At 38.6% G+C, this 12508-nt stretch overlaps 2 protein-coding genes across 3 annotated transcripts in view; one reads left to right on the top strand and one right to left on the bottom strand.

The window, feature by feature from the left end:
- The window catches only part of FAM149B1 (family with sequence similarity 149 member B1), a 79738-nt gene extending 73821 nt beyond the window's left edge, over positions 1-5917 (bottom strand). For both annotated transcript variants that reach the window (XM_044239768.1, XM_044239769.1), the window contains exons 1-3: positions 5791-5917; positions 1787-1891; positions 2-131 (exon numbers count right to left, since the gene is read on the bottom strand). In XM_044239768.1, the coding sequence (XP_044095703.1) occupies positions 2-131; positions 1787-1891; positions 5791-5837 (282 nt within the window). In that variant the 5' untranslated portion in view covers positions 5838-5917. The remainder of the gene's footprint in view (position 1; positions 132-1786; positions 1892-5790) is intronic.
- Positions 5918-6113: 196 nt separating this feature from the next.
- ECD (ecdysoneless cell cycle regulator) overlaps positions 6114-12508 on the top strand; it is a 31530-nt gene continuing 25135 nt past the window's right edge. The window contains exons 1-3 of the mRNA XM_044239763.1: positions 6114-6289; positions 7527-7744; positions 10927-11044. Of these exons, the coding sequence (XP_044095698.1) occupies positions 7540-7744; positions 10927-11044 (323 nt within the window). The 5' untranslated portion in view covers positions 6114-6289; positions 7527-7539. The remainder of the gene's footprint in view (positions 6290-7526; positions 7745-10926; positions 11045-12508) is intronic.

Below are 12508 nucleotides of genomic sequence, written 5' to 3'. Positions count from 1 at the left end.
CACCATAGCCCCAGGAGAAGTCTGAGCTGCCTTCTGTAGAGATCCCTGTGCCTGTATAGCTTGGATAAGCAGATCTTGAATTCCCAGTGTCAGCTGATGTAAAAGGCGATTCTTGTGTGATGTCAGACTCACTAAGTGCACAATTTGGAAGGAAGAGAGAAAACAGAAAAATTGTTATACTTCCTCAAGTTTCTGTAGCAGTAACTACCCAGCAATTTACTAGGTGACAACTATGCATACACATATATCCATAGAAACAAAAAAAAATGAAGAACTTAACATTTAAGCTCATGGAAAAGTCCTAATTCCTATAGAATTGATGACAGTGATTCTAAATAATTCTAGTCATAGTTTACAACAAATACTTTAGCATTCCACTTACAACATCTACCCTTGAAAACGAAAGACATTTCAGAAATATGAACAGTAATGTCTGAACTTGTATGGCACTTTTATAGATGTAATTCCATTTTATCCTCACAACAACCTGGTGATGAAGAACTCAGTTTACCCCCATTTAAAACAATTTTTAAGTTATATTTATTTAAGTAATCTCTATACCCAATGTGGGGCTCAAACTCATGACCCCAAAATCAAGAGTTGCATGCTCTTCCAACTATACTAGCCAAACACCCCAATTAACCCCATTTTAAAGACAATCTGAGATTGAGTTCTAGATATTGAAATTAGGTTTTATGACAATAACTTTTCTGTGACACCACACTGCTTCTCAGAACCCTCTTTGAAATTATAGTATGCTGTTTGTTTGTTTTTAAAAGATTTTATTTATTTGACAGAGAGATCACAAGTAGGCAGAGAGAGAGGGGAAAGCGGGCTCCCAGCCAAGCAGAGAGCCCAATGTGGGGCTCGATCCCAGGACCCTGAGATCATGACCTGAGCTGAAGACAGAAGCTTAACCCACTGAGCCACCCAGGTGCCCCACAGTATGCTGTTTCTTAAATGGTAACTGCAGCTAATACTTATTCATTTACCATATGCCAATCATTGTGCCAAGTTTTACATACTTCATCTCATTTATATTCACAACATCTTTAAGAAATACAACTATTGTAAGTAACTTGCCTGTTGTTACCCAGCTAATAAGTGGCAGAACCAGGATTAAAAATGCTATGTTGGGGCTCCTGGGTGGCTCAGTTGTTAAGCGTCTGCCTTCGGCTCAGCTTATGGTCCCAGGGTCCTGGGATCCGGCTGCACAGAGCTTCCAGCTCAACAGGGAGCCTGCTTCTCCCTCTCCCACTCCCCCTGCTTGTGTTCCCTCCCTCATCGTGTCTCTCTCTGTCAAATAAATAAATAAAATCTTAAAAAAAAAATAAGATGTTAGAGCTCCTAGGTGGCTCGATTGTTAAGTATCTGCCTTCGGGTGAGGTCGTGATTCCAGGGTCCTGGGATGGAGTCAGGCAACAGGCTCCCTGCTCAGCAGGGAGCCTGTTTCTCCCTCTCCCCTCCCCCTGCTTGTGTTCCCTCTCTAGCTGCCCCTCTCTCTCTGTCAAATAAATAAATAAAATCTTTTAAAAAAATAATAAAAATCATATGTTAGACTCCTTCTGAGTCTTGGCTTTTATCTATGTAATAATACTACTTTTCAAGGGTTTTAAGTATGATGTTTCCATTAGCTGTTCCAGAATGAAAACTGAATTGTACTGAAAATATGATAAAAGTTCTTGTTTTGTTTCATTAGTACAAGACTAGATATCAAGCCTAAGCCAAAAAACACTTTTGCCATTATCAAGTGTAATAAGCAAATGAGTACACTTTGTGTTATTACCTTTGGGAACTTGTGTCTTTTTCATGGCTTTCATTGGTAGAAGAAATTTCATCTAGCTGCTCTGGAAGAGGATGATGACTAATAGCATGTTTTGTTATTCCTTTCCTGTGAAAGATTTTTTTAAAAAGTTATATTTCCTGTAAAGAAAAAATATATACTTTTCAATAACTTGACTACATGTTAGTCACCTACTTCCAGCTGCTCTGTGACCGTACCGTACTGTATGGTAGCCCCTAGCAACTAGCAGTTAAAATGTGGTTAGTCGGTGTGGTGAGCATTGGATGTTGTATGGAAGTGTTGAGTCACTATACTCTACACCTGAAACTAATATTACACTGTATTTTAACAAACTGGAATTTATATAAAAACTTTAAATATGTAGTTAGCCAGAAATGAGATGTGTTTTAAGTATAGAACATGGGATTCTGATGTCTCAGTTCAAGAATGTATAATAGAACATCAATAATTTTATCTTGATTACATGTTAAAATGATAGTATTTTGGATATTCTGGGTTAAAAAATACACTCTTAAAGTTAGTTTCACTGCAAATTTAAATTACAGTAAGTTATAACCATAAACCTTTTAGAACAGTTAACACAAAATACAGTTATAACACCCAAGGCGAGCGATGATTTGGAGAAACTAGATGCCTCATACACTGCTTATGGAAATGTAAAAAGGTACAGCAACTCTGGAATAGTCTCATAGTTTCTTTTTTTTTTTAAGGTTTTTAAAAAAATTTATTTATGAGAGAAAAAGAGAAAGAGAGCATGGGGAAGAACAGAGGCAGAGGGACAAGCAGGCTCTGCACTGAGCACAGAGCCCAACATCAAGTTGGATGTGGGGCTTGATCCCAGGACCCTTGAGATCATGACCTGAGCTGAAACTTAACTGACTGAGTAATCCAAGAGCCCCAGTCTCACAGTTTCTAATAAAATGTGTACCAATGTCAGTTTCCTGGCTTTGACACTACACTAGTTACATAAGTTGTGGTCATTGGGAGAAGGTGGGTGGAAGGTTTATGGGATTCTCTGTATGATTTCTGTAATGGTGAGTCTACAATTATTTCAAAATAAAAAGTCAAAAAATTAATTTCATCTGTTTCTACTGTTTTTTAACATGACTACCTGAAAATTTAAAATTCCATATGTGGCTGTATTATATTTCTATTGGACTGAGCTGCTCTAGAGAGTTCAACTTGTACATTGGATTAAATTAAGGGATCAATTATTATATGTTCCAGTCTCAATCATCTATAGTAGACTTTCCTCCCCCACAAAATTCTGCAATAAAATAAGTTTAGGGAACATGATAAGCTAAACAAAGTACATAGGTCTCTTTAGAGTCTTCAGTTTGCAAATCTCTAATACTCTTACCTCATAGGCAAGGAAAGTGAAGCACAGAGAGATTAAGTAACCTGCTTAAGGTCATGTCTATGAAATGATGGAGCCAGCATTCAATTTTAAGTACTCTGGCTCTGAGGCTTCTCAAAACAAATGAATAATTTGAGATTTTAGTGAATTGAACCATTTTTGTATATAAAGATAAAGCTAAGGGCACAGTAAGCAGAGCTTGTACTTGAAATTATTTCTCAAATGGTGGGGATGGATTTGTGCAGAGCTATTTGTACTTCTCTCATTCAATGGTTCTACAACGAAAAACTTGTCTTTGAGACAGTGGTAGTAAACAGAAATGTGGATTCCAGCTACAAAAAAGAAACACAAGTCTGTCAAAGAAATCTGACCATGAAATGATGATTAGATAATACCAAAGAAATACTAAATTTGATCATAGCATTGTTTTCACGTAAGAAAATACTTAGAGGCATCCGGGTAGCTCAGTTGGTTGGGCATTTGTCTGTTTGCCTTTGGCTCATATTGTGATCCTGGGGTCCTGGAATCTAGCCCTGCATTAAGTCCCACATCAGGCTCTCGGTTCGGCAGAGAGTCTGCTTCTTCCTCTCCCGCTGCCCCTTCCCCTACCCCTCCCCCTGCTCGTGTTCTTTCTCTCACGCAAATAAATAAAATCTAAAAAAAAAAGAAAAGAAAGTACCTATAATTTTTAGAGATGCACACTAAGGTATACAGGGGTGAAATGGTAAGTATCTGGGGTTTTGCTTTCTTATTTACAGACGATGAAAGGAAAGGCTGAAAAAAGAGAAGATAGATGAAGCAAATATATCAAATTTTTGATAATTGTTGAATGTAGGTGATAGGTGGTTCATTATATTATTCACTATACATGTATATTTAAAATTTATCACTTTTTAAGTGTTAAGCTGTATGTTGAAGATTGCTTTTTTAAAAAACTCTTTTCAATATTTGTAATTTGGAACTATTAGGGAGAAAACTAAAGTTCCTTCTTCAAAGCAAATTATTCTAACACCTAAAGTAAAAATTGTTTTATTTTACTGTCATTTAGATACATATAATCCCCTTGTGTCTTCATTATTCATATCATCCTGACTCCTCTAGAGAATCATCTTTGAAGAGAGTTGCCTTTAGAGAATAGAGAGTATCAATCAAATCAACAATAAAGAACAAGTAATGTAATTATATTGGAGTAATTTTTTCCACAAATGATTTTTTTTTACTCTCAGAATGGTCAGAATAATTATAAAAGCAAATTTTTAGCTAACTCCTGTTGCCTTTACTGGAAAATTACTTTCTTTTTTTCTACTTCCTAAAAAGCTTGTTATCTGAATTGCCAGGATATCTGTGTAGATATCCTATTATTTAGTAGATAATAAGCTTCTGAAAGGCAAGGAAGGATCACAGATTTTCTTTGTATGGCTACTGTACCAAGTAAAGGTGGGAAAGGACAGGAAATTATCAATTACTGAGGATCTACGATGTGTCAAGCCCTGTGCCATCACTTTAGATAGGCTTTTAGAGAAAGTCTTAGTCCTATATTACAGAAATGGATGCTCAAATATTTATTAATCTGCTGAAAAGTCACATGACTAGAAAAGAGTCTAGTCAGAAACCCAGATTGACTGAAGATCTCGTGCTTGCTATTACCATGTATAGTTAGTATTTACTTTTTAAATATATGGTTGCTAAAATTACATAGCTCCAAGGCAAAAAAAAAAAAAGTAAGTTGGAATTTGAGGATTAAAAAGCCCAAGCTCAAAACCTATTGGTTATATATCCTTGGGATGTGTAACCTTTCTAATATTCCATGTTCTGAAAAACTGAAAGATAATCATCCCCATCGTACAGAGTTGTTGCAAGGATCAAGATGTGAAAGTCTTTTTGAACGTATAAGGCATCAATAAATATACAACTTTATCATTACTTGCTAATTACAACACTTCACCAGGGGTGGGAGGTGGGCTTTTAAGCTTAAATATTTGCTCTCTAGAGCAAAATGATCCTTAAGGATTCTGAAGTTTAACCTCGGAGGTGGGGAAGCAGTATACATAACGATTATGACCAAAGCTTCAGGGTCAGACTGACACCAGGTTTGTGTGCTCCACCACTTTCTGCCTGTATAATCTTGGGCATGCAACACTCTTAAATCTGGGACCTTTATTTGTAGAATGTGCAAAATAATAATCCCTATTCTGTATCCTTGCTGAGAGGATTAAGTGAGCTAATGCATATAATCAGCTTTGCACTGTGCCTGGCACTAGATAAACTGAACTTTTCTCTAGCACTCAGCTATTAGTAACTTCTCGATTTGTCAATGCCCGTTGACAGGCATGAAGCACTGAGGAACCTACAAATGCCGCAGGGGGGCCAGTCCCCGAGTTCAGGAAGTGTAGCCCAGGAGGGCCAAGTCCTAGGACAGCACAAGTGACATGCCCTTAGCTGGAGATGGAGGCAGACCCGGCAGCATCTGTCAAGTCTGGGAGGCGAGAATTCCAATGAAAAATTTCCTTCCCCCGCCCTGGAAACGGAAAAGTGAAAAGCACTAGTTGGGAAGGGTCCCAACCAGAGCGCCCGAGACCCGCCTCAGCCTCCCCCGGCCCCGGCTAGTTTAGCAGAGCAGACCACTCACAGCTCCAAGCTCTGAGGCACTGCCTTCCGAGTGTATCTGGAGATCATCCTCCTCTTCCTCCTCTGCCGCGGAGGGGGCGGGCACGCCAGGGTGGGGGCCTCCGGGCCAGGCCCTCCGGCCGGCTCCGGCCCGGCCCCCTCCCGCCACCTTCCGGCCCCGTCACGCCCCGTCGCCTAGACTCCGGACCGCCGCCACTCCCTGGGTCCCCACCCCTGCAGTCCTCGGCCCTCCCTGCTTCCTCTCAGGGGCGGAAGTGACGAATGCACCGGGGCACCCGCGTAATGCTCCCGTGGACGCACAGCAGTGACGCCACCGGGGTTCCGGGGCCGAGCGAGTCTTTCAGAGCTTCCGCTGGCCTCAGGTAGCCGTGAGCCGTTTGGACTGACCTTGGGCAAGGCTTTGGCAAGCAGCTACTGGCAGCTCCCGACCGGCTCACGCGGTGGGAGGAGCGGTCCAGGAAAGTTCCGCCGCGGAGACTCGTGGGGGAGACCCGAGAATCGTAAGCGGAATTGGCTTCCCTTTGTCGAATGGAGGGAGGGAGTTTAGTCGGAGTAAAGAGCGCTAGACTCCCGCTCAGTCCTCGACTGCGTGGTCGCTTCTGTATGTGCCAGTTTTCTCACTTGTACAGCAAGGAGTTAGCCTACGTGACCTCAAAGTCCCTTCTAGCTCTGACACAGTTTCTTCATAAAATGTGCTTGGCATTATGGGTTGGGTGGATGGAATTATCTGTCCTTCTGGGTTGAGAAGCCAAGTGATGATTTGGACAGATTGGTTAGAAGATGCAGGTTCCTTTCGACCTCGTTTTATTAGCCCATGAGAAAACCGAGTAAGAATCGAACTCGAATTGTGCCTTAGAATGGACCATCCAGTACAGTACCTCCCTTTCCCAAGCCTCATCTGGCCGCAATAGTGAGCGAGTACTTTTGTTGTAAGGGGAAAACCCTTAGAACCTAGAGATACCTACCGGAGTTATGTACCACCACTATCACCAACCCCCCCCCCCCGAAAAAGGGGCAGTTTTAGGACAGCTGCACGATAAAGAACCATGCACAAATTATCTTGGTGTGACATGATAGGACATGAATGTTTTGTGGTTTTGGGTTCCTCTATGCCCTACAACATTCATAAAAAGAGATTTAAATTCTTCAGAGTGAGGGAGATTGCCCTAAAGAGCTTTTAAATAAAAACAATTTAAACTGGGGGAGAGATTTAGAAGTGAGAGTAACACTCTCATTCTACAGTTGAGGAAGAAGCCCCAGAAAGAGAAATTGAGGTGCTCAAAGTGACAAAACTGATTAGTGGCAGAACTGGGACTTTTGATAGTATTTAAACATAAGATGTTACTGTTGTGCTTCTCAAAGTGTGTTTCACACACAAATGTTAGTATGAGGGTAAACTTTTTTTTTAATGTATTTTTTTCAAAACGTTTTTTATTTTATTCTTGCATGCTGTTAGTTAATTTGGGAATGTGATACTCGATTTCCATTTACTGTATTATGTCAGAAGTTCCTTTAATATAATTTCAAGTATGAAAACATAATCTTAAGTATAAAACATCATTACAAGAATATTAAATAGGTGTTACTATTCATACTTGATCAAAGCAAAAAATTAAATTATAGCATCTGGATAACTGAATTTTGGAAAACAATGGAATCATGTCGAATAGTTCAGAGAATTGAATTTTACTTCTACATTATTCTATGTGATTTATATTATTGAAACTTTAAATGTAGTTTTCAAAGAAGAATGGAGGAAAATACGAAGCTTGCTACAGTGGAAGACACTGTGGAGTATCACCTATTCCTGATACCAGATGAACCAAGGGACCCAGAAAAACACAAAGAGATTCTTCAAAAGTATATTGAGAGGATAATGACTCATTTTGCACCTTTGCTGGTCCCCTATATCTGGCAGAATCAGCCTTTCAATCTCAGATATAAACCTGGGAAAGGTAAGGCTCTTTTACTTACTTTGATGTAATGTGTGACTTCTGAGTCTGACAGCAGTGATCTGTAATAGTCCATAGTTTGCTCAGTGTTGTAAGGAGATTTATAACCTGAACTTTTTTGATTAGTGATGCTTGCCTATATTTAGTTAGGACCGTAAACTTACCAAAAAAAATTTTTTTTAATTAGTTTGATGAAAGCTTTCTAATAGTAATTACTTTGAGAACTAATATATACCCAACATTATTAGACTATGGCTGTTTTTTGGAACTTTACTCTTCTGTGCTATAGTATATCTAGGTACCTATACTAGACAGGTTCAGGCATCTGGCTTCCTTAACCATAGCATCCATTAGTGGTTACTCTATATTCCTCGTTCTTGATCATGTTTTCAGTAGGCTGCCTTGTTTGACATAGTTGTGAAACTATGTGGCTCTGCCTGGCTTATAAAGAGAAATAATTGGGCTTATGGCCATTATTTGCTACTCAGAATCATTTTGAAGTTGCTTTACTGCTTCTCTGGGTTGTTCGTGCTTGATATGTGACCTCTGGCCAAATATGGCACTTTTTCTTATCATTTCATATAGCTTTAGTAAAATGGGGCACGAATAGGTGACCACAGCTCTTATTCATGCAGGGTCTTCTTTCAGATCAGGAGTCTGGCATCTTTTGATACTGTCAGTCTAGGTCTCAGTGTAGCGTTTATCTGTTATCTTTTGGCTGGCAGTTGCCAGATGTGTTCCCTGTTGTTAATTTTATTGAACCCTTATTCACTGAAAGACATGTGATATTTATTGACAAGAACATCATCACATTAGCACAGCACGCTAAAACCAACTCCTTTATCTTTTTCCTAAGAAAATAGTTTTTGCCCAATGTTTTCTTGTCTTGCTTAATGATGTTGTTATCTACCTAGTTATTCAGTTTGTTAATAATTCAAAATTACACTTAACTGCTCACTTGACCGTGTTCTATCAAGCACTAAGTCCTAGTGTGGTTACTCCTAAAGTAAGACCCCTCCTGTGCATTTGTTTGACTACAATCTAGACCCTCTTTACCTCTTCATCTGAAAGACCACAGCAGCCACCTGAATAACCTCTGGTTCCTGTATCTCCAGTTCTTCTCTCACACTGATGCCAGTGATCTTTGTAAAATACAAATTTGATCACATCAGTCTTTTGCCCAACATCCTTCACTAGTTACCCATTGCTTCTGGATAAAGTTCAAATTGAAGTTTAATCTATAAAGTAGTGAAAAGTAGACACTAATTGGAGGTTCTCTTAGTTGAAGAAATTTGAGAGATCTGGGGTGCGGAGAAGAGTTGGTTGGGCTGTTCTTCCTACTTTTTTTTGCTGTGGCACCTCTTGGGACACTTCACAGTATGCTTGTTTGACCTTTAGTCTGTTAATGTGGTTGGTTACATTGATTGATTTTCATATGCATTACATTGCATTCCAAGAAGAAATTCTACTTGATCATGGTGTATAACCTTTCAGTGTGTTGAATTCAGTTTGCTAGTATTTTGTTGAGGATTTCTGCATCAGTATACCAGGGATATTGGTCATAGTTTTCCTGTATTGTCTTTTTGTTTGTTTGTTTTTCAATTTATTTATTTATTTTAAAGATTTTATTTATTTATTTGACAGAAATCACAAGTAAACGGAGAGGCAGGCAGAGAGAGAGAGAGGGAAGCAGGCTCCCTGCTGAGCAGAGAGCCCGATGCGGAACTCGATCCCAGGACCCTGAGATCATGACCTGAGCCGAAAGCAGCAGCTTAACCCACTGAGCCACCCAGGCGCCCCTCAATTTATTTATTTTTAGAACCTGTATTGTCTTTTTCTGGCTTTAGTATGAGGGTGATGCTGACCTCCTAAAATGGGTTGGGAGTGTTCCCTCCTCTTCAGTTGTTTTTAAGAGTTTGAAAAGGATTGGCGTTAATTCTTCTTTAAGTGCTGGTAAAATTCTTTAGTGAGCTTTTCTTTGTTGGGAAGTTTTTAATTACTGATTCAATTTTCTTTTCTAGTAACAAGTCTGTTCAGATTCATATTTCTTTGTGATCCAGTCTTTCTTTTTTTTAAAGATTTTATTTATTTATTTGACAGAGAGAGATCACAAGTGGGCAGAGAGGCAGGCAGAGAGAGAGGGGCAGAAATCAGGCTCCCTTCTGAGCAGAGAGTCTGATTTGGAATCCTGACCTGAGTGGAAGGCAGAAGCTTTAACCCCAGGAGGCACCCAGGCGCCCCAGTGATCTAGTCTTGATAGGTTGTGTGTTTCTAGGAGTGTACTCATTTCCTCTAGGTTTTCCAGTCGGTTGGTCTACAGTTGTTCATAATGTTCTCTTATAGTCCTTTTTATTTCTGTAGTATAGGATGTAATGTCGCCTCTTTCATTTCTGAGTTTAGTTACTTACGTCTCCATTTTTTCTTACTGATCTAAGATTTTGTCAACTTTGTAATGTTTCAACAAACCAAATCACTTTTTTTTTCTATTTTTCTATTTTCTGTTTCATTAATCTCTATTCTAATCTTTACTATTTCCTTCTTTCTGCTAGCTTTGGATTAGCTTTTCTTGTTCTCATTCCTTAAGGTTAAAGTTAGGTTGTTGATCTGAGATCTTTTATAACTATAAACTTCTTAGCACTGCTTTCAGTATGTTACGTTTGTTTTCATTTATCTAAAGGTATTTTCGAATTTCCCTTGTAATTTCTTCTTTGATTCATTGGGTTGTTTAAAAGTGTATTAAGTTCTGCATATTTTTGAGTGTTGCACTTGTTTAAGAAACTTCTGCCCCATCTAAATCTAGCTTCCTGATGTCCCTGGAACACTATTATGGTCTGCCATGCTTATATATGTTTGCACATGCTATTCTCTCCTTCTGGAAAACCTACCCCTGTCATTCCTCCAAATGAGCATAGATCAGATATCACATTATTTATGCTCACATTCCCCTCAGTGCATACATCTCTTCATCTTGTTTTGAGATGGCATGGCGGTTCATCTCCTGTTGTCTGGACCCTTGGGTCCTCACAAGCAGGCTTCTTATATCCTGTTCAGGATTACAACCCCAGCTCCTGTATGGTACCTACAGCATGGTCAGTCAGTGTTTGTTTATTTGAATGATTACTTGTATTTTTATGTGCACTGACAAATTTATTTGGTTATATGATTGCTTTTTCTCTTGTTTTTAGGAGATGTTCCTGCTCATATATTTGGCATGACAAAGTTTGGGGATAACATTGAGGATGAATGGTTTATTGTTTATATAGTAAAGCAAATTACAAAGGAATTTCCAGAGTTAGTAGCAAGGTATTAGTTATTTTAATAATCTAAAGGAATTCTCTTGCTGAGACTGACTACTTTTATATCCATTTAGTAAATTTTTTTTTTTTCGGTAATCTGGTGGAGACTACAAATTTGAGACATAGATTTTGAAAGTGACTTTGTGTTTTCTTCCTTTTCTTTTGTAGTTGTAACTTCCTTTAGTTGAGGAAAAAATTAAAGTACATTGGAGAGCTTAACTTCCAAAATTTTTAAACAAAACCTTCCTATTTTAGTTTTTTAAAAATAATTCTCATTATGAAAGACTAAATACATACAGGATGCCTGGGTGGCTCAGTCAGTTGGGCGTCTGCCTTCAGCTCAGGTGGTGATCCCAGGGTCTTAGGATCGAGTTCCGTGTCAGGCTCACTGTCCTTCCCCTGACTCATTTTATCTTTCTCTTTCAAATAAATAAAATCTTAAAAAAAGATCTAAATACAGATGGTAGAAAAATCCAAACAATACCAAAAGGTGTACTACAGTTTAAAAAAAATCATAGGAAAAAAAATCCCATTTGTATGTACATATACATATTTTACAAATTTCTTTACAGTGTCTTCCTCTATTATACCTTAACTGTATATCTTTTTGAGAAATACAGAAAATTTTAACAAAAAATCAGGGAACAATTCTGTTGAAAGCAAAGTAGATAATACTGCATTCTAAATGTATTTAAAATGGGAACTGATAGTTCTCTGCAATTACCAAGTTGTGTCAATAAAGGGTGTTTCACCTAATTTTCCATATATTATGCTCATTTTCCTGTCAGTCCCCAAATTGTATTCTGTTCCCCCAACCTCTTCCCCAGCAAAACAAAAAGAAAAACAACTCTGAAAACATTATTATATCAAAATTTCAAACACGAAAGTAGAGAGAATGCACCTGTATGTACTTGTCACACAGCTTCAACAGTTTTGTAATTGGACAATTGACATGGGTCAATTCATGGACATTCTTACTTCATCTATACCTTTCCCCTACCCCCCCATTACATAGCAAGATTATTTTAAAGCAAATCACCAACAGTATGCCATTTGGTCTTTAAATACTTCAAGATGTAAATATAAGAGGTAATACTTATTTTAAATACTACTGTTATTACACCTAAAAATAATTAGCAATAATTTCCCAATAAATGATAGAATTATAAGGAAACAAACACAGAGATACTCGTTTCTATCTGTACATGCATATTAGGGAGAGAGCAATGCCTTTTGTGTGTGGATTCTGATATTTTATTTTATTTTTAAAGATTTTATTTATTTACTTGAGAGAGAGAGATGCACACACACACAGAGCGTGAGTGGGGGAGGAACAGAGGGAGAGGGAGAAGTAGACTCCCCACCAAGCAGGGAGCCTGACATGGGGCTCCATACTGGGACCCAAGGATCATGATCTGAGCTGAAGGCAGCTGCTGCAGATTCTGATCTGTATATTATGATGGCTCATACC

The sequence above is a fragment of the Neovison vison genome, chromosome 2 (assembly GCF_020171115.1).
Source record: "Neovison vison isolate M4711 chromosome 2, ASM_NN_V1, whole genome shotgun sequence".
Taxonomy (NCBI): Eukaryota; Metazoa; Chordata; class Mammalia; order Carnivora; family Mustelidae; genus Neogale; species Neogale vison.
Note: the sequence above shows the minus strand (reverse complement) of the source record. Positions and strands in the feature narration are given on the sequence as shown.